The following is a 20,826-nucleotide window of genomic DNA, read 5'->3' as shown; positions in this document are numbered from 1 at the left end:
CTTTGTGAATGTCTTCACCACAGTAAGATAAAAACTAGAGTGTTAAACTGTATCTCTTGGCACAGTTTAATCACTTTGGCTTGGCTAAGATACTGAGAGTTACTCTGTGCTTCTGAGGAGCCCTCCCTTCCATGTTCATGTTCTTATTGCAGCTGTGGTCTCATTAAGAAAGCTCGTTTGCTCAACCTCTGTTAACAGTGAAGGCCCCTGGAATCTTTATGTCCCCCAAAGAAAGAAGACTGTGGACTACAGTGTCAATGTTTTATTATTTGATTTTTAAAAATAATTTGCTTATTCCTACTTTTTTATAAAAAGGACTGGAGTGTGCTCATAATGAGAACATATGCTATACACTGTTTCCCTCTTTTTTTGTTATTTTTTGCTGTTCTGTTACGTATAACAGAGAAACACTTTATTTTTATATTTTTAAAGCTCATTCACTATTTCTCTGGTAATATTTCTCTGTTTATTTTTAAGTAATCTGTAATTTGTCTCCTACAGTTGAGTCAAATACTGTAGTCCAGGGGGTGGCAAACTATGGCTGTTGGCCAAATCTGGCCAACCACCTGTGTTTGTAAATAAAGTTTTATTGGAATACAGCCATGGTCATTTGTTGATTATTGTCCATGGCTCGGCTCCTTTTGTACCACAATGGCAGAGTCAAGTAGTTAACAGAGTTAACAGAGTCTGCAAAAAAAGAGGGAAACAGTGTATAGCACTTTCCTATCTAGCCCTTTACAGAAAAGGTTTGCTAACCCCACTCTAGTTCATAGTCTAACATAATTTTGAAATATCCTGATTGGCACTCTTTGGTGGTATGTGGCAACAATCTGTATTAATTCTTCTCCATACCACTGTTACTCTGGCCTTTGAGTTCTAATTCCACTGATGCCCAGTCCTTTTTTTTTTTTTTTTTTTTTTTGAGACATAGTCTTGCTCTGTTGCCCATGCTGGAGTGCAGTGGTGCGATCTCGGCTCACTCCAACCTCCTCCTCCCTGGTTCAAGTGATTCTCCTGCCTCAGCCTCCCGAGTAGATGGGATTACAGGCACCCGCCACCATGCCCAGCTAATTTTTGTATTTTCAGTAGGGGCAGGGTTTCACCATTTTGTCCAGTCTGGTCTCGAACTCCTGACCTCAAGTGATCTGCCTGCCTCGGCCTCCCAAAGTGCTGGGATTACAGGCATGAGCCACCACACCTGACCTGAATGCCTAGTCTTACTGGTATCTATCCCACCCGGCAAGGCTGCTCTTTTCCTCTTTGTCCTGTCCAGGGACTTATCCCTGTTCCTTGATTTCCATCCCCAACATACTACGAAAGTCATTATGGAAGTCTTAGCTAAAAGTCTGGGGTGATGGAAATAAGGCAAATAACTTTATATTGAGGACTAGACACCTAATCCTAAAATTCCTCTGGTAAGTCACTCCTGCCCTCATTAGAGATACCTTCTTGATCATCTCACTCTTTATGTCTTTATCATATTGTTTGAACCCATCGCTTCCTCAATACTCATATCTGAATCTCCCTCGCTTTATCATGGAGAGCAATCATGCACTTCACTCCTAACTTCTATGGTATACTTCTATATCCTCTAACGCTGGTATGTATCAGTTATAGGAAAATAACTGAAATATGAGGGGGAACATTTTTTGTGAGGCCGGAGGAACCTTGCTTCATCAGGCTTCAGGTTTCTTCAAGAAGGGGCATCAATTAGTGGAACACTCATGGCCTCTCTCCACTCCATATTCACTTTTCCCCAGGGAGGAAGGATGTCTAATGTTATAATAAGATTGGGGTAAGGACCAGCCAGGCACGGTGGCTCACACCTGTAATCCCAGCACTTTGGGAGGCCAAGGCAGGTGGATCATGAGGTCAGGAGATCGAGACCATCCTGGCTAAAATGTTGAAAGCCCGTCTTTACTAAAAATACCAAAAAATTAGCCAGGCATGGTGGCAGGTGCCTGTAGTCCCAACTACTTGGGAGGCTGAGGCAGGATAATGGTGTGAACCCAGGAGGCAGAGCTTGCAGTGAGCTGGGATCGCACCACTGCACTCCAGCCTGGGCAACGGAGTGAGACTCCATCAAAAAAAAAAAAAAAAAGATTGGGATAAGGACCAACTATGTTGCCCCTCCCCCAGACTCTTTTCTTTTGGGCACAGCTGCCTAGAAGCCCATACTGTGGCCTTGCAGTTTGTAGGATAAGTTCAACTCAGGGGAATGGGGTTATCTTGTGCATGGGTTGAGACTACTGGTGAAACAAAGCTTAAACTGTGATAAGAAAGATAACTCTTAGAGATGCAAGCTTTTGGTGGGACAAGCCATGTGTGTTTGGGTGGGTTTCCCCATTAGGAGACATAGAGATAAGGATTTGTGTGCAAGTGGTTTACTTGGAAGATGAGCCCAGGAAACACTAGTAAGGAGGTGAAGAAGGGAATGTAGCCAGTTAAAGATGCATTATCAAGCCAGCTACCACTGTGGGTGACTAGAGCTTAATCCCATGGTACACTCTGGGGAATGGTGTAGAACATGCACCTCAGAGCTATCCCATGGGAGAGGTGAGGGAGCTGAGGTATTTATACACCAACTCCTGTCAGTCATCAATTGAGGACTGCTTCTGGGGAATGTGACTTCCAAGGCTTTTCTGGCCTTCCCCACATCATAAAGCAGTCTTCTTTGGCTTTCGGGGAAGAAAAAAAAAAAGAAACCCAGGTGAAGAAATGCAGATAACTGACAGTTGGAACTTTTTTTCAGAGAAAGCTAAAGCTGTAAGACCAGAGGGATATGGGTGGGGCCAGAACACTCAGTGTCACTACTATAGCCTCTGGTGTTGGAGGATAAATTTGGTATCTCTTTCTTAGTTATGCATGCTTTAACTTTACTGCAGGACTTAAGGATTAAGACAATCAAATCTTGGGCTTTGGCAGGATTTGTTTTCCAATCACCTAATTTCATGTTTAGCTATTAGATGTGGCTGTTTTCAGAGGCTACAAGTCCTGGCCCATCTCCAGGGAGTCCCCTATACTTGCCTCTATGAAAATCCACTGTATAGGGTAATCTGCCTGCCAGAACCCCAGCTGCCTCCTCAAGATGAGGGCCATATTCCCATCAGTATTGGCAGCACTCTCAGTATCCCTATTATTCCAAATCCATATTAAATGGCATTTCCTTACCCCCACACTATGGATTCCCTCAGGAGAAGCGCTGCCACTGAGAAGAGCTGAAAATCTGAGCTATTAATTTATTTGCTCAGTGTTCTAAAAATCCTTTGGAGAAACTGATGCTGTTCACTCCATCAAGATTAGTCAGTTGAAACTGGTGGCAGAAGGGCATGGAGGCCCAGATAGAGGAAAAGTAAGAGTGGAATAAAAATTACCACAAAAACCTGGTGCTGGAAAAGCAGGTTTGCTCAAAGATGAGAAGTAGAGGAAAGTTGGGGCAAGATAAAGAAAGTGAGGGAGGGACGACATGACCACAGACAAATAGCAAGAACAACAAAAAAAGGTTAAAAAACGTCCCTGGTCAAAAAAGCAGAACTAGCGGACAGAATGGGAAAGAGGAAGAATGCTGAGGGAAAAGAAGAAAATGAATTAACAACAGTTGTTATTACATTGAACAGGATACATTATCCTGGCTGGGCGTGGTGGCTCACGCCTGTAATCCTAACACTTTGGGCGGCTGAGGTGGGTGGATCACCTGAGGTCAGGAGTTCAAGACCAGACTGGCCAACATGGTGAAACCCCATCTCCACTAAAAATACAAAAATTAGCCAGGCGTGGTGATGCACGCCTGTGATCCCAGCTTCTTGGGAGGCTGAGGCAGAGAATCGCTTGAACCCAGGAGGCGGAGTTTGCAGTGAATCAAGATCGTGCCACTGCACTCCAGCCTGGGCGACACAGCCAGACTCCGTCTCAAAAAAAAAAAAAAAAAAAGATGCATTATCCTGTAAGACATAGGATCAAATCATCTTACCATGTGGCTTCAAAAAGAGATCCGTTAGAAGCAAAGAACAGTCCAAGAACTCATCCAGTGAGGATTTTCTGAGCTCTAAGTAACAATTTAGAAAAACCCAGAAAACTACTAGAATCGTTGCTACTCAGACAGTGGTCTCTGGCCAGCAGCATCAGCATTGCCTAGGAGCTTGCAGGAATGTAGAATCTCACGCCCCACACAGACCTACCAAATCAGAATCTGCGCTTTAACACGGTCCCCACGTGATTTGTGAGCACAGGAAAATTTGAGGAGCACTGAATTAAACAAAATCATTTCGGGTTGTTTCACACACTCCAGGGACAGGGATCTATCAAGGCCTGGGGAACAAACTGGAGCCAGCGGATCAAATACTATCAAGGTGCTCTGTCCCACCTTTGCCTCTGCTCTTTTTATATTTGTTTCCACCCCCACAGCTGTCTCTGATTCACTCTCCAGACTGGATTTATCTACCTCATAGGACCATATACAGAAAACAGGGCTGCTGAGAGCTCAACATTCTCACATTATGTCTCTTTTATATATATATATATATATTTATTTTGAGGCCAGGCTATGAGACTGGCTAATTTTTGTTTTGGTTTTGTTTTTTGTAGAGATAGGGTCTTACTATGTTGCTCAGCCTGATCTCAAACTCCTGGGCTCAAGCGATCCTCCTGTCTTGGCCTCCCAAAGTGCTGGGATTAAAGGCGTGAGCCAACATGCCCAACCTCACATTATCTCTTAAGTCACTGGTAGAGAGACTGATTTCTTAGTCTCAATAACAAAATTACTGAGGAATGTGCTGATTGGCCCAACATGGGTCAGATGTTCAGCTGGGAGGAGGGGCCGTCTTATGGTGGGAACAAGGCAGCTCCCACTATAGCCATATGGTTTGGGTTGGAGAATTTTGGAGAGTTTTGGAGAATTTTGGATCATCTAATGAGGTGCTCACCTTTCACCCCCTCTGAACAGTTTCTGCATTGGTGCATCTGGGCAAGTTATGACTTTAAAGACAGCAGCTCCAGTTTTTCTGGATTTTATTTAAATAAGACATTAAACAATGCCACCCTTGATCTGTGCCTAGAGGAGAGTGATCGGCAGTGCCTTCTTGAGGATCTCTGAATGAAGCAAATGATGTCCTACCCATTGTTCACAATCTGCTGAAAAGTTAAAGGCCTTTGATAAGCTTCAGCAGCAGCAGAGTTGGCCCTGTTCTCATCCTGAGAGAGAGGGAGAGAGGGAGGGAGAGAGAGAGGAAGGACTGTATCCTTTTAGCATTTGTCATAGGTACTGGAATGTCCATTGACTATGAGCTAGCTGAACAGTTTGGGAATTGTTAGGGAACTTTAATTTTCAAACATTAATCTGGTCTCTTTGGACTGAGCTTGTAAACTATCACCCTAGGGGTAAAGTCATCATGGTGATTCTGATGATTCTTTTTTTAAGCCAAACCATCAGGCAAGCTGTTTATATGTCATGATAACTTAGTGTATTGGTATTATGTAGAGCCTTCAGTGATGAAAAAATATAAACATCCCATACCCGTGGAAAGAACTACTACTCCAGCAAAGATCCTCATAATATTAAAGCAATGCTTAGGACATATGGCCATGTCCAAAGAGCACATTTCATGTAAGAAGGAGTTGGAACTGGAAAGAAGATTTGAGATTGGAGGGACTATTATTATTTATTTTACTTTAAGTTCTAGAATGCATGTGCAGAACGTGCAGGTTTGTTACGTAGGAATACATGTGCCATGGTCCTTTGCTGCACCTATCAACCTGTCAACCCATCATCTAGGTTTTAAGCCCTGCATACATTAGGTATTTGTCCTGATGCTCTCCCTTCCCTTGCCCCCCACCCCCCACCCCTCGACAGGCCCTGGTGTGATGTTCCCCTCCCTATGTCCATGTGTTCTCATTGTCCAATTCCCATGTATGAGTGAGAACATGTGGTGTTTGGTTTTCTGTTCCTGTGTTAGTTTGCTGAGAATGATGGTTTCCAGCTTCATCCATGTCCCTGCAAAGGACATGAACTCATTCTTTTTTATGGCTGCATAGTATTCCATGGTGTATATGTGCCACATTTTCTTTATCCAATGGAGGGACTATTATTAATACAGGAATGGTAGAGGGGTCTAGAATTCTGGAAATAGCACCTCCTTGGTTATTGTGCTTGACATATCATTTGAAATATGCCCAAATCAAGGTATTTGAATAATCGAGGCAGGACTTGTAGGTGCTTTGGGCTTTGCCCAAAAGTGATCACAGACAATTTGCACTTTTAAAAGAACTTCGAAAGAACAAGCATAGTGTGCATAATAAGAGTTGTGCCCAGCAAGGCAGCCCGTATCAATGTTTTGCACAATGTTTGCACAACTCTACATATTATGTACACTATCCTTGTTTTTTTCTTTTTTTTTTTTTTTGAATGCTTTTTAAAAATGCAACTTGTTTGCATTTTGTTTGTCCAAATTTGGTGACTGGTCACAGATCACTTGGTGTCCAACTGGCTTTTTCATAGCCTTTCAGTAGAAAATAGAACCCCCTCACATTAAGCACAATAACATGACCTCTAAAATGTCAAGTTCTGCTGCAGTGGTGCCATCATTATTGTCACTGAGGACTTTTCAACCACCATGTCTTTGTTAGTTGGAATTCTGAATTTTCCGGTGGGATCTATGGCATTAAAACCAAAGAGGAAACAGGTCAGGCCCTCTCCAGGAAGGATATCTGCTCTTACTGTTGTAATACAGCATGAAGAGTGTGGGACTCTAGACTGCTGGCCGGACACTTCTCTCTGTTCTCCCCAGTGGTATAGTTAATAATGATGATGAACTTGGTGGGGGTGGTAACAAAATTCAATCTTAAAAAACAAACAACAAAATCCAATCACAAAATTCAGGTAGACAAGTGAAACCAATCTCTTGGGAATCAGATCTCTCAACTGACAAGTTTCTCTACTTTTAAATTGATCATTATGGACAAAATGAATGCTGAGTTCATAGAGAAGAAGGGAATTTGAACACTTGGTTACACTGAAGGAGAAGGTCCTTCTAGAACTAAATGGAGGCATCTGTTTTACTTAAATTAAGGGTCTGTAAATACCAGCCAGGGACTGAGTTGACAGCCACTTCTGCAATAAAGTAATAAATCATGGAGCTGGTTAAGGAAGCAAGAAACACCATATTCTTGCTTTGTTCACCCAATTAGGCAATAAGCCATCTGGGTCCTTTTGTTAATTGCCACCAAATACAACTTACACAATTAAATTCAGTCTTTTATTTAATTATATTAATTTATCCCAGCAACTTCAAAGACCCACAATGCCAATAATAAAGTTCAGTTAAAAAACAGAGGTCTTGAAAAATTTTTTTTCTTCAGCCGCTAATACCATTTACACGGTCGCCATCTGAGAATTTGTAGCTCTGTCTCAGTCTCAGGATTTAGGGAAATTTGTTTTAAATGTAGATGGGTCTGAAGCAAGAAGACAGTGGCTAAAGTCTCTTCTCTAGACGGGATAATGAATCTATCTAGATTGGTCCAACAGAACTGTGATGAAATGTTCTATATCCGTGCTCGCCAATACAGTAGACCCTAGCCAGAGGTGGGTAGTGAGTATTTGAAATGTGGCCAGTCCAATTGAGGAATTGAGTTTTAAATTTTCTTTGATTTTAATGGATTTCCATTAAAATGGCCACATTTTGTTAGTGGCTACCATATTAGACAGCACAGGTCCAGAGTGTATTCTGAGGAAGGAGAAATGCAGTGAACCCTTGACTTAGCAGGTAGACAATGAATACGTAGTTATGATAGGTATTGTTTGGAAACACTGCACTTCCCACTCAGTTTTTCTTATTTGAAGGATAGTGTGTTCTGAGACAGCCCAAAGGAGATTAGCATCTTTAGGGGAAGATTTCTAAGCTGACCATGTGGAAAGGTAGGTAACTCCATCTGGGGAAAACTGAATATGAATGCTGTTTATTAAATAGCAGAACCCATCCCATTCGGCAACTCTTACGGCTGAACTAGGTAAGCCAAGTCATAGCAAGGAAAGTCATTTAGCTCTTACTAGCCTCAGCTGTGCTCCAGATGAGCCGTGTTCTTCCCACACTCATGGACATTCAACCTGTGGGCACATTTGGGGGTTCCAGACAGTTATATGGGCTCAGAGATGGCCCTGTCAGCTCTCATGGACATTAACACCCAAATGTTACCTGTCATAAGAATTTTGGCTCAGGCTCTGGCATTTTGCTCCCAGGAAAAAGGTTTGCTTTTTTAGAAAGGTTGCTGTTTCTGCTCCAGTCAGTGCAAACCCTGTAACAGGGCATCAGGAGAGTTTCTCTCTTTTTTTTTTTTTTTTTTGAGATGGAGTCTCACTCTGTCACCCAGGTTGGAGTGCAATGGCATGATCTCAGCTTACTGCAACCTCTGCCTCCTGGGTTCAAGCGATTCTCCTGCCTCAGCCTCCCAAGTAGCTGGGATTACAGGTATGTGCCACCATGCCCGGCTAATTTTTGTATTTTTAGTACAGACAAGGTTTTGCAATGTTGACCAGGCTGGTCTCAAACCCCTGACATCAGGTGATCCTCCCAACTCTGCCTCCCAAAGTGCTGGAATTACAGGCATGAGCCACCGTGCCCGGCAGGAGAGTTTCTCAACTGTGAACAGCTTTGTTAATGGGAATGCTCAAATTGTGCTGGTACTTCTAACACCAACAACTAAAGAGAAATCGATTGCAAGGGAATCTGGTTATGGTTATGGTTAACCAAGTTAAAGAAGAGCTAGGGCAGGGGGAATAGAGGTAGATTCTCAGTAGGAAGGAAATTCTCTACAATGGTGGAAATTCTCATTAACGTGAAAATGTCTTTTCCCAGATCTCTTGAAGCTTTTCAGCTGCTGGGTTGAGCTGGAGAATTCGGCCAAAGTGCTCTTGCATCTTCTCTGCAATCCTAAACCTCCTCTCTGTAGCTTCCTTTCCTTCTTCTGAGATATGGCTCAACAAATGAACACAACATTTGTGCTAATAAACCCAATTCAGAGTTTTTGGAATGTCAGGCCATTACATCTGCTTCACTCTTTAATTTTCATGGTTGGCCAAACAGACAATCCAAGTTAAGGCCATTTGAAGACAAATAAATTGATCCATTGGATTTATGTATCCTGGAGGTGCTGCCAGAGAATGTCCAGGCCAGAGAGAAAGCAATTGTTAAGTGCTCAGTGGAGAAAAACAAAGAATCTTCTGTACTACGTAATAATCATTTCCCAGTGATGAAGACAACGGTACAATGGATCCTTTTTTTTTTTTTTTTTTTTTTAAAGTAGCCAGCAGTCAATGAAATAAGGTGTGAAAAGGAGAAACTTCCTATATTCTTTCATGGAGCTTTTTTCTCTCCTAACACCAGGAGCACACAAACAAAAGGATCAGCTTCATGAAATATATAAGCTCTTTAAGTTCACTTGGAGCTGGATTTTGATGGCCAAAATTCTCTTTTCCTTCTGACATTGACATTCATCGTTCATCCACAGCATTGACCTGGTCAAATCGCCACTGCTGGCGGGCTTTTCCATCACACGGACGCAGGTACAAATCTTTATTGTTTTCTTGCACCACAGCTTCCATGCATTTCCCAGAAAGAATGTGGACAATCATCCCATTCTAAAAAGAGAAAAGAAAAAAGAAAAGAAAACCAGTCCCCCACAATCAGTCAGCAAAAGAAAATATTTTTTAAGATTTGCGCTATTCATTAAGAGAATAACAGATGGTGTGAACTGGCCTGGAAAGGAATTGTGGTATTTTGATCAACATAAAATATAAATTAGGTAGCCCTAAAATTTGGATGTCACTCAAAACCTTAGGGGTAACTAATCCAATTATCTTTATTGTAGTTATGTAATTGCACCATTTCTTAGAAAGTTATGGTTAGTATAATTCCCAGAGCATGTTCAGTCTTTATGCTGTATTTGTGACATTCATTGTTATCACTGTAGTTGTAAATTTCTGCTTTCGAAACGATTTAATCCACTTTACCTTCTGTTAGTCCTGCAGTTGGGCACTGTTGTTACCAGGCTGTGGTAGTGAGCAAGACCTCTAGGATATACTGAAGGCCTAAACCAGCCATGTTCAGAAGACCATGGCTATTCCCTGCTCACAATCACCAGATTTAATATTGACTCCAATCTTCTCCTTTTCAAGAAAAATTTAATTACTTTATGAAAAGTTGAACAACCTTAACCAGCAATGCTGAAAATGCCTATTTATTCATCATTCATTTATTAATGTTTGAGATTGATATGGTTTGGTTCTGTGTCCCCACTGAAATCTCATGTTGAATTGTAATTCCCAGGGTTGGAAGAGGGGCCTGGTGGGAGGTGATTGAATCATGGGGCAGACTTCCCCCTTGCTGTTTTCTTGATAGAGTTCTCACAAGATTGGTTGTTTGGAAGTGTGTAGCACCTCCTCCTTCGCTCTCTCTCTCCCTTGCTCCGCCATGTAAGGACGGGGCTGGCTTCCTCTTCGCCTTCTGCCATGATTGTAAGTTTCCTGAGGCCTCCTCAGCCATGCTTCCTGTGCAGCCTGCAGAACTGTGAGTCAATTAAACCTCTTTTTTTTTTTCATAAACTACCCAGTCTCAGGTATGTCTTTATAGCAGTGTGAGAACAGACTAGTATAGAGATCATAATACTACCCCTTTAAAGTACACAAGTTGGTGGTTTTTAGTATATTCACAAAGTTGTGCAACCTTCACTCCTATCTACTTCCAGAATATTTTCATTACGTAAAAAGAAACCCACTATCCATCAGCAGTCACTCCCCATTCCTCCCTCCTCCCAGAAACTAATCATTAATCTACTTTCTATATTTATGGATTTTCCTATTCTGGACATTTTGTATAAATGGAACTATATAAATGTGGCCTTTTGTAACTGGCTTCTTTCACTTTGTGTAATTTTTTTTTTCCAAGAAGGAGTCTTGCTCTGTCACCCAGGCGGGAGTACAGTGGTGTGATCTCGGCTCATTGCAACCTCCATCTCCCAGGTTCAAGCGATTCTCCTACTGCAGCCTCCCGTGTAGCTGGGATTACAGGCACGTGACACCATGCCCAGCTAATTTTTTGTATTTTTAGTAGAGATGGGTTTTCTCTACTAAAAACCCATATTGGCCAGGCTGGTCTCGAACTCCTGACCTCAAGTGATCCACCCACCTCTGCCTCTCAAAGCGTTGGGCACCGTGTGTAATATTTTTAAGGTACATCCATGTTGTACCACAAAACTTTTTCTTCTTTTTTTCTTTTTCTTTTATTTATTTATTTATTTTGAGACAGTCTCTCTCTGTCACCCAGGCTGGAGTACAGTGGCACGATCTCAGCTCAGTGCAACCTCTGCCTCCTGGGTTCAAGCGATTCTCCTGCCTCAACCTCCTGAGTAGCTGAGACTACAGGTGTGCACCACCACACCTGGCTAGTTTTTGTGTTTTTAGTAGAAACGGGGTTTCACCATATTGGCCAGGCTGGTCTCAACCTCCTGACCTCGTGATCCACCTGCCTCGGCCTCCCAAAGTGCCGGGATTACAGGCGTGAGCCATTGAGCCTGGCCTCTTTTTTAAAAAAATTGTGATAAAAACACATAGCAAAACTTTTACAATCTTAGGCATTTTTAAGTGTAAAGTTTAGTAGTTGATATAGTTTGGATGTTGGTCCCCCCTAAATCTCATGTTGAATTGTAATTCCCAGTGCTGGAGGTGGGGTTTGGTGGGGGATGTTTGGATCATGGGGACAGATCCCTCATGGCTTCGTGCTGTCTTCTTGATAGCGAGTTCTTGAGGATCTGGTCATTTAAGAGTGTGTGGCACCCCCTTCCCCACTCTCTTTCTCTTGTTCCTGCTTTCACCAGGTGATATGCCTGCTCCCACTTCATCTTCTGCCATAAGTAAAAGCTCTCTGAGGCCTCCCCAGAGCAGATGCCACTATGCTTCCTATACAGCCTGCAGAACCATGAGCCAATTACACCTTTTTTCTTATAAATTACCCAGTCTCTAGTATTTCTTTATAGCAATGCAAGAATGGCCTAATAGGCCTGGTGTGGTGGCTCACACTTGTAATCCCAGCACTTTGGGAGGCCGAGGCAGGCAGATTACCTGATGTCAGGAGTTCGAGACCAGCCTGGCCAACATGGAGGAAACCCTGTCTCTACTAAAAATACAAAATTAGCTGGGCATGGTGGCAGGCACCTCTAATCTCAGCCACTAAAGAGGCTGAGGCAGGAGAATCGCTTGAACCCGGGAGGCAGAGGTTGCAGTGAGCCGAGATCCTGCCATTGAACTCTAGCCTGGGCAACAAGAGCGAAACTCCCTCTTAAAAAAAAAAAAAAAGAATAGCCTACTACAATAGTGTTAAATATATTCACATTGTTATGAAACAGATATCCAGAACTTTTTCATCTTGTAAAAGTGAAACTCTATAACCATTAATAAACAAATTCCCTTTTTCTCCTCCTCTGCCTGCCCCTGGTAACCACTATTTTACTTTCTGTTTCTATTAATTTGACTACTTTAGATATCTCATAAAAGTGGAATCGTACAGTTTTTGTCCTTTTGTGATGGGTTTATTTCACCAGCATAATGTCCTCAAGATATGCCCATGTTGTAGCAGGTGATGGGATTTTCTTCCTTTTTAAGGCTGAATAATATGTGTATGCCACATTTTGTTACCTCTTCATCCATGGTGGACACCTGGGTTGCTTTCACTTCTTGGCTATTGTAAACAGTGCCACCATGAATAGTACCTCATTCCTTTTTCTGGCTGAATGATAATCACTTTTAGAAGTTATTTATTAATGCCTGAAATATGCTGGGTGTATCTTACTCCCTAATCTTTTACTTATTATTACTTATTTTACTTATTATTTTTAAATGCTGTTTCTAAAGTGTATCTTATTCATAGGACTTGCTTAGAAAAATACTTTATGATCATTTATAAAGGACCTTAACTTGACTCATAACACTTCTTTGACGCCAGACATGGTGGCTGACAACTGTAATCCCGGCACTTTGTGAGGCCGAGTGGGTGGACCACCTGAGGTCAGGAGTTTGAGACCAACTTGGCCAACATGGCAAAACCCTGTCTCTACTAAAAAATACAAAAAGTAGCCAGGCGCAGTGGCTCACACCTGCAATCCTAGCTATTCAGCAGGCTGAGGCACAAGAATCGCTTGAACCTGGGAGGCAGAGGCTGCAGTTAGCCAAGATCGCACCACTGCACTCCAACCTGGGTAACAGAGTGAGACTCTGTCCCCCCCCCAAAAAAAAGACTTTTTGAGCATGTGTGGGCCCCTTGAGTCCTGCCTTCAGTTGGTCACCAAAGCCCCAAATGCTCTGTTCTCAAGTGCTTATTGCGAGCTTAGCTTAAGTTTTCTATCATACGATTTTCTTCTTTCACAGCCTGCTTTAAGAGTACCAATGCACAGGATTCTGCTTAGTCATTTTATCCTTTTTATTCCCCAGCAGAAGTTGAAGAAATTTTTAAAAGGTGTGTATTTATTTCTTTGTATGTTAATACCCCAACTCATTTCAGGAAGAATTTGAAGTAGAGAAAAAGCTGTGTATGGACACAGTGTTGATACTGTCATCTTCCGATCCCGATTCTGTGTATAGGACCTGCCCACTCTCCTTAAGTACGGACATTCCTCCTATTCCCTCCCTAACTTCTGGGAAGGATCTATAGTTTCTTTCCCCCAGGGTAATAGGGGTCAAAATTTTACTAAAATGATGAAATACTTACAGTGGAATTTGCATTGAAAGGAAGAAAGTGGTATCTATATATCTATATATTTACATCTACATCTGTATCTAAAGTTTCTTGGTGGGGGGAGGGACTTTGAATTGCTCCTAAAACCACACCACCAAGGTGGCTGAACGCTCCTTGTAACATGCCTCACCATCCTACTTGTGAACTGAGCCAATAAACTTCAAAAAGAGGTGTGTCCCTCTCTCTGCAATGACAAGCATCAGAGCTACACAGAGACCTGGCAAATCATTACATATGAAGACGCCAGTGAGCCAACTTTGCTGCTGGGTTGCCTTTTCCTCCCCCTGAGGCCTTACTGCCCAGCCACTAAGTTCAAAAGCAGAGGCAGAGGTCCCTAATACCTGACCTCTTGGAAGAGCCCAGGATCCAATGCCAACCAGCAGTTCCTTCTGACCAGCAGCACTACCAGGCTCTTCCTGAACAGATTACTCACCTCCTGGAAGTCCCAGTGCTGCTGGTGGATGGCCAGGCCTTCCTCCGTGCAGTTCTGAAGAATCACCTGCTCCTGCCTGACAGCAAAGCACAGGTGCTGTGGGCTGCCAAAGTGAATCTCCTTCCTGCTGGTGTGTTGCAGGTACTGTGACAGAAGCAATAGTTGTTAGCGCAGCTAGAAAGAGATCCTCTTCAAAGCTGTAGAGGAGGTAAGAAGAACCCACTATACAGCTGAGGTCTAGGGGCAATCTTCAGATTCTATCGGGGTCAGAAAGACCATATCTCATGGTCAAGTCCAAAAACATGCTGCTAGACTAGTCATAGCCTCTGAAGTCCCCACATTCCAGCTGCTCTTACATTCATATTTACACATTCTGGCATGTTTCTCTGTTACTTTATTTACCGTATCATAGGTGAGGCCATAAAAAGTGCTGTGTGTTTTGTTACTATACTGTTGAAAGCACAGATGAGGTACCTCTCTGAAGCCCAGGTTGATGTCTTTCTGGAGAGCCCTAACCTGCTCCTGAAACTAATTTTCCTGCCGTTTGTTGTATCTGCTGGCTCTCACTCATGGTTATTGTTTCCTCTAGTGTTTTGTAGTGTTGGATTGTGCACACCTTTGAGAGGGACTTTAACTGTGAGGATCTTGTGAGGGTTAATTAGAAGGCATGTCCTCGAAAGACTATTTTCTGTTTGTTTCTGTCAGATGCAGCCTGAACCCATTTTTACATTAATTTTGTGGCTTACAGACAGGATCAACTTCATGGGTATGTGACCTGTGCAGTCACATGGGGCCTCATGCTTAGATGGGTTTAATAAACTTGATTTAATGCTCTGCTGTCACTGTCTTGAAATTCTTAATAATTATCAAATTAAAGACTACATTGTCATCTTGCACTGGGCCCTGCAATTAGATAACCTGTCCTGCTTGAGGATTCCCAAGCTACGCAATTAGTACACATGTGAACCTAAGCCCATATTAGATGCAAGCTTGTGGTTAAAAATTCTCAGGGGAGAATAATTTGTTTCCTACTCAAAGCCCCTGTAGGGACAAGCTTCTTACCATTTTCCTGTGGCAGGGGGTGGGTATTTCTAGTCAAACTTTTCAAGGACAGGTTACCCTTTGAAGGTAAAAGCTGGCTTGCTATGGGAGTGTCATTTCTGACTTTTCATCTCTCATGGGCTGAAGGTGGGCTCTCGTCACTTATCCCTTGCATGGAGCCAACAGCTGTAGATTCCTGGGGCTCATAGTAACCATCCCTCACACTTGGTAGGGCAGCTTCGCCCATGTCCAATTCCTCTACTTTCAGTTGCCTCTTGTTTTTTGAGCCCTGGAGGTTTCCCTTTCTTTCTTATAAACTCGTTTATTCATGAAAAAGGGTGTTTCATATTTTTTTATCTGGCATATCTTATCTAGGTGTTTATAGGGAAAGGCTTTCAACTTATCTAGTTTACAATATTGCAGGATCCTAAAGTCCTTACTATTTCAAAAAAAAAAAAGAACAAGAAAGAGCTAATATTCCCTTTGCATGAAGGAGGCTGTATTGTTCTTTTGTTTCTTTATTTTTTTTTATTCTTCTTTTTCAAACCCAGAATAATCTCTGTAGAGGCTGCATTATTCTTAATTGCAGGAGAGGAAACCAGGATTTAAAGAAGCCTGCCAAGATCACACAGCTAGAAAATGAGAGAGCTCAGATTCAAACCGAGCTATGTCTGACTGCAAAGCTTGAACAATTTTCACCCTACCATGTGGCTTCTTCACTTTGCACTTGATGTTTATGTCTGCATCCCTTGTGCCAGGTGTGAATGCCTATCAGTATGTCCTAGGAGATTAGTACAGGGCAGAGCCAAAGGAGGCCGGATGGATCCTGAGTATCTCCCTCCCACATGTCCTATAGGCCCACAGCCTGCCCCCAGGAACCCAGGGCCTGCACTGCCAAGCCCAGCCTCAGCCAGCCTTCCATGCAGGGCTGGACCACAGACCCTCAGAGAGATGCTGTCTTTTGCCCCCCAGATCTTTGATTCTCATCCAGTGAATATCTCCAGGAAATTATACTTTGATGTTTGTTTTTATTAGGGGCCTTTGGGATGTGATAACTTAAAAGTCCCTATCACACCCTGAAAAGAGAGAGACTTGGGGACAAGCTAGGCTTTCTAGGTTGTCATCCAGTTGTGAAAAGAAGTGGACCTACCAGCCCTCAGCTAGCATCGGTGGAGGATTTCTACCACTTTGGGCAGTTACTCCATGATGAAAATTTTGAAGAGAAGAATTACTCCTAAGATATGAGGAGAACTTCCTAATGACCAAATGGTGCTGGAGGCTGGGATGACCCTGTTTTCTCTAGATCCTTATCCTGATTTGATTACTTTCTTCTTCAGTCCTGGGACAATTGAACCCTGCCTGAATCCTGGAGGCTTCTGAGTTTGCAATCCCTGGGCTAGTGACCCTAAGCCTCAGTTTTCTCATCTGTCAAATGAAAAGTTTGGCCAAATGGCTTCTCCATTTCCCTTTAACTAAGATGCTTTTATTTTCTGACAATGGCCCATGTCTGTACTTATAGACGGAGGTGAGGTGAGTTGAGGAGAGCTGTGATGAGTCATTACAGTGGGGGACCATGGCAGTCAAGGGACATGGGACCACAGAAAGAAGATACCTCAAAGGGAAGTATGGGGCATCCCAGAAAAATATCACCCACTTTCAAGTCTTCCTGGGCTATGATCCATCCTGAGAAGTCTGACTACCCACCTGTTGCTGCCGGCTGTCACTGCAAGGAGCCAACATCATGGGACAGCCCAGGATGTCCCCTTCTGCCTGGCAGTCTGCACAGAGCCCAAGTCCAGTGTTGTGGAGCTGAAAGTGGACACACACACAGGAGTGAATTCCAGATTCCACTGTAAAGACACCCTCGGTCAGACACCATTCCTTTGCTGTATTCTCTGGAGTGCAGCCCAAGGCACATTGTTCAGGCCACAACAACAGGTGTGGTAAAGCTGAAGCCACTGACCCTAAGGGACAGGCCTCTTGAAGGAGGTGCTTTGGGGTGGGCAATGGGGCAAAACTCAGCCACCTTCCTCAGACTGGCATGGAGGCATGGGATGGACCCAAGGCCTCTGAGGCCCTGCTAAACCGTGAATGGTTGACCAGGGACATGGAAGAGCTGAACATCTAGTTCTTGTCTTGGGAAGCTTCCCTGTCCCTCCCCATCTTCCCTGGGTCATGCCTTGCCTTTCCAGAGAACCTGGGCCTGGGTTCAGATGGGTACAGCTCAGGGTAGACATTAGCCAGAAACCAGTGGAATGTCCGACAACCCAGTCTCCTTTGCAGCTGCAAGCGTTCCATGCAGTCTGGCTTCTCAGCCTGGGGAGGAGAAAGACACAAGCAGGATGATGAAAGCTTGTCTTGCCCAGAATTCACATGGTTGGGGATGGAGTGGCTGGGAAGAAGCTAAAGGATCAGGACAGAAGGAAGGGGCCAAGACCATAGTTCTCCAGGGCTGCAGTGTGGAGGGTCATGTGTTGGGAGAAGAAGGTCTGGAAGGGATAGAATAGCACAGATCTTCCCTACAGAGAGTTGTGGAACCAGCAAGACTGTAAGTGATATCAGCCCCTTCCCACAATCCCTCAGATCTCCAGTCTATAAAGACTACAATAGGCCGGGAGTGGTGGCTCACACCTCCAGCACTTTGGGAGGCCGAGGCTGGTGGATCACTTGAGGTCAGGAGTTCAAGACCAGCCTGGCCAACATGGTGAAACCCCATCTCTACTAAAAATACAAAGAAGTAGCCAGGTGTGGTGGCGCATGCCTGTAATCCCAGTTACTCAGGAGGCTGAGACAGGAGAATCACTTGAACCCAGGAGGCAGAGGCTACAGTGAGCCAAGATCATGTTACTGTACTCCAGCCTGGGCGACAGAGCAAGACTTCCTCTCAAAAAAAAAAAAAAAAAAAGAGAGAGAGAGAGTCTATGATACCTGTGCTTTAATGATTTTTCTGCAGAAGCTGGCAAAATGGTGGGGCTTTGCACCTAGGTTGGTGTAAGGAGAAACTACGATGGGCCTCATGGAGTCAGGAACTGACCCATAGGCAATTGAGATGAAGTTGGCTAGGAAATTGTGGGCTAGGGGTTGGGGCAAGGCAAGTTTATCTTTCTTCACCTCTGGGTACCATTAATGAATCATTCCTTTGGGCTACACTATCTCCTTTTTTTGAGATTCTCCTTTATGATACAATTGTCCTGGGATGGAGATGAAGGCAAATCCTGAACACTAGTACAAATTAATGTTTTTGGCCATATTGATGATACAAAGAACTGTACCCAAAAGTTTAGTACCAAATCTTGGATACTTTTAGGGAAGAGAGAGGTGACAAGGATGGGTTGGAATGACCACAGACAAAAAAAGAGAGAACCCTTTCCTGGCATGGGGAGAGGAAGCAAGCTGGCCATGTCAGAGTTCCCACTTGAAGGCCTCCAATCTGACAGTAAGACACAGGTCCACCAGGCTGTGTAAAGTATGATTGGTTTGGTTCTGCTTTCCCTCTCTCTTTTAGACCTCAGCTGGAAATGTGGTAAGTCTGTTGTACTGAAATTCTCTCTAGACACTTCTCAAAGTGTGATTCCCTGAGCATCTGCCTGAGAAATGCCACAGAGCTAGTTAAAAATGTAGATTCCTGGGCCCTGCCCCAGAGATGATACAGTTGTTTGGGTTGGAGGCCCTGGAATCTGCATTTTAACCATGTCTCCTGGTGAGTCTTTTTCACACAAAGTTTGAGAAAAACTTCTCTAAGTCAGGGATTTCTTGTTTATTCAGCGTATTTACCCACCATGAAACCAAGGGGATCTATTACTTTTTTCTCTAAGTAAATTAGTATAAATTTCTTGATGGCTTCTTGGCATTCTTTGTGTTTATTTGAGACCTCCCTAGACCTTTCCCAGAGTTGGACTTTGCTACCAAAACAGAAACATTTCTTCATGTGAGTTTTATCACCTTTACTTTCCTTGATAAAGAGATAAACTGATAAATCTACCCAATCTTTGTTTGACCTTGAGTGAGGGGCAGGCTGACAATGAACTTTCCCTTCTGTACAATTATGTCTGAGAGAAGAGAAAACAAGGAAATTTCAGCTCCCCAAGCAGCAAAAGTCTGGCCTTGTCTTTTGGGTGCCCAGGATTTCTGTCTCTCAAAATCCTTGTGGGGGTTTTGGGGTGGATGGAGAAATAGAAATCTTTAGGGCAAAATTAACTTTTGGTTATTTAAATTTAAAGTAAATGCATGCTATCAAATACCTTCAGGGAAGTAGGAATGTCACTGAAACCTTGAAATCAAAGTAAGTGATAGGACATTTCCAAAGCATGAATTAATGGAAATGCTCAAAAGAGAGAGAAATAAAAGGAGCCCTCTGCTAAAGCTCTTCTCACTGACCAATAAAGGTGCCATCTCCTTGCAAAAGTCATCAAATGAACAAAGTGGACATCTGTGAATCAGAGAATGGACACCCAAATGGATATAAGAAGAAAAAGGTACCTCACCTGTAGACTTTATGAAAGTAAGCCTAGCACTTATTCTCCATAGCACTCTTTCACATTTCATTTTATAGTATACTCACAACAGTTATTGAGTTCTTAGAGGTTAAATGACTTTCCCAGGGTCAATAGCTTCTAAGAGGTCAGAGTGTTTTATTAGGTAGCTAGTCAGACATAAGCAGGGCAGGAGAGGATTTTCCCCGACCCCCCCAACCTCCAGGGATGTCAGGCCACCATCAGGTGTTGGTTAGGCAGCTGTTAACTGTCTCGCTAAAATAATTAGTTGCAGCTGGCACCAGGGAACGGCAGTCTCCCAACAGATAGAAAAACCTGAAACTGGTGATCAGCTTCCCGATATGATCTCAGGAGTTGGGCAAGTGGGCTCAAGCATGTGCACTAAGAGGCAAAATGGTGGCGTTTAACTGGTACATGACCTTCCTCCGGGAATGCGCAACTGGTAACGCCTCACGTGAGCCTGAGAAAAATTTCAGTAAACACACTGCGCATGCTCCCCTCCCAAGGGCTAACAGGCCACTGCACGTGTGAACAGGCCCCGCCAGGGGAAGAATCAGGGAAAAAGGGACACAAGCCCCCAGAAGCATGCCAATGTATAAGACCCCAAGTGAAAGATCAAACTGCGCACTTGATTGATCGCTCAAGTCCCCCACTTGGCCCTGTTCCAAATGTACTTTACTTACTTTCATTTCTGCCCTAAACTTTTTTTTTTTTTTCCCGAGACACAGTCTTGCTCTGGCTCGCAGGCTAAATAAAGTGCAGTGGGGCGATATCAGCTCACTACAAACTCCACCTCCCTAGCTCAAGCCATCCTTCCACCTCAGCCTCCCGAGTAGCTGGCACTACAGGTGCACACCACCACGCCCAGCTAATTTTTGTAGTTTTTTGTAGACACAAGGTTTCACCATGTTGCCCAGGCTGGTCTTGAGCTCCTGGTAAACTTTTTAATAAACTTTCACTCCTGCTTTAAAACTTGCTTTGGTCCCTCGCTCTGCCTTATGCCCCTCAGTTGAATTCTTTCTTCTGAGAAGGCAATAATTGAGGTTGCTGCAGAACCATATAGATTCACCACTGATAACAAGAG

The 20,826-nt window shown here is 43.5% G+C and overlaps 1 protein-coding gene across 6 annotated transcripts in view; it reads right to left on the bottom strand.

Moving 5' to 3' along the window:
• GALNT15 (polypeptide N-acetylgalactosaminyltransferase 15) overlaps positions 1 to 20,826 on the bottom strand; it is an 83,435-nt gene that overhangs the window by 20,711 nt on the left and 41,898 nt on the right. For 2 of the 6 annotated variants that reach the window (XM_001160572.8, XM_063805500.1), the window contains exons 7-10: positions 17,434 to 17,565; positions 16,954 to 17,058; positions 14,209 to 14,352; positions 7,237 to 9,628 (exon numbers count right to left, since the gene is read on the bottom strand). In XM_001160572.8, coding sequence (XP_001160572.3) covers positions 9,482 to 9,628; positions 14,209 to 14,352; positions 16,954 to 17,058; positions 17,434 to 17,565 — 528 coding nt within the window. In that variant the 3' untranslated portion in view covers positions 7,237 to 9,481. Of the gene's footprint in view, positions 1 to 7,236; positions 9,629 to 10,929; positions 11,152 to 13,087; positions 14,353 to 16,953; positions 17,059 to 17,433; positions 17,566 to 20,057; positions 20,205 to 20,826 lie in introns of those variants that run through there. The other 4 variants (XR_010155124.1, XM_063805499.1, XM_063805501.1 and 1 more) reach the window with 3 other exon arrangements.

The sequence above is a fragment of the Pan troglodytes genome, chromosome 2, assembly GCF_028858775.2.
Source record: "Pan troglodytes isolate AG18354 chromosome 2, NHGRI_mPanTro3-v2.0_pri, whole genome shotgun sequence".
Taxonomy (NCBI): domain Eukaryota; kingdom Metazoa; phylum Chordata; class Mammalia; order Primates; family Hominidae; genus Pan; species Pan troglodytes.
This window is presented reverse-complemented; position numbering and strand designations above follow the sequence as displayed.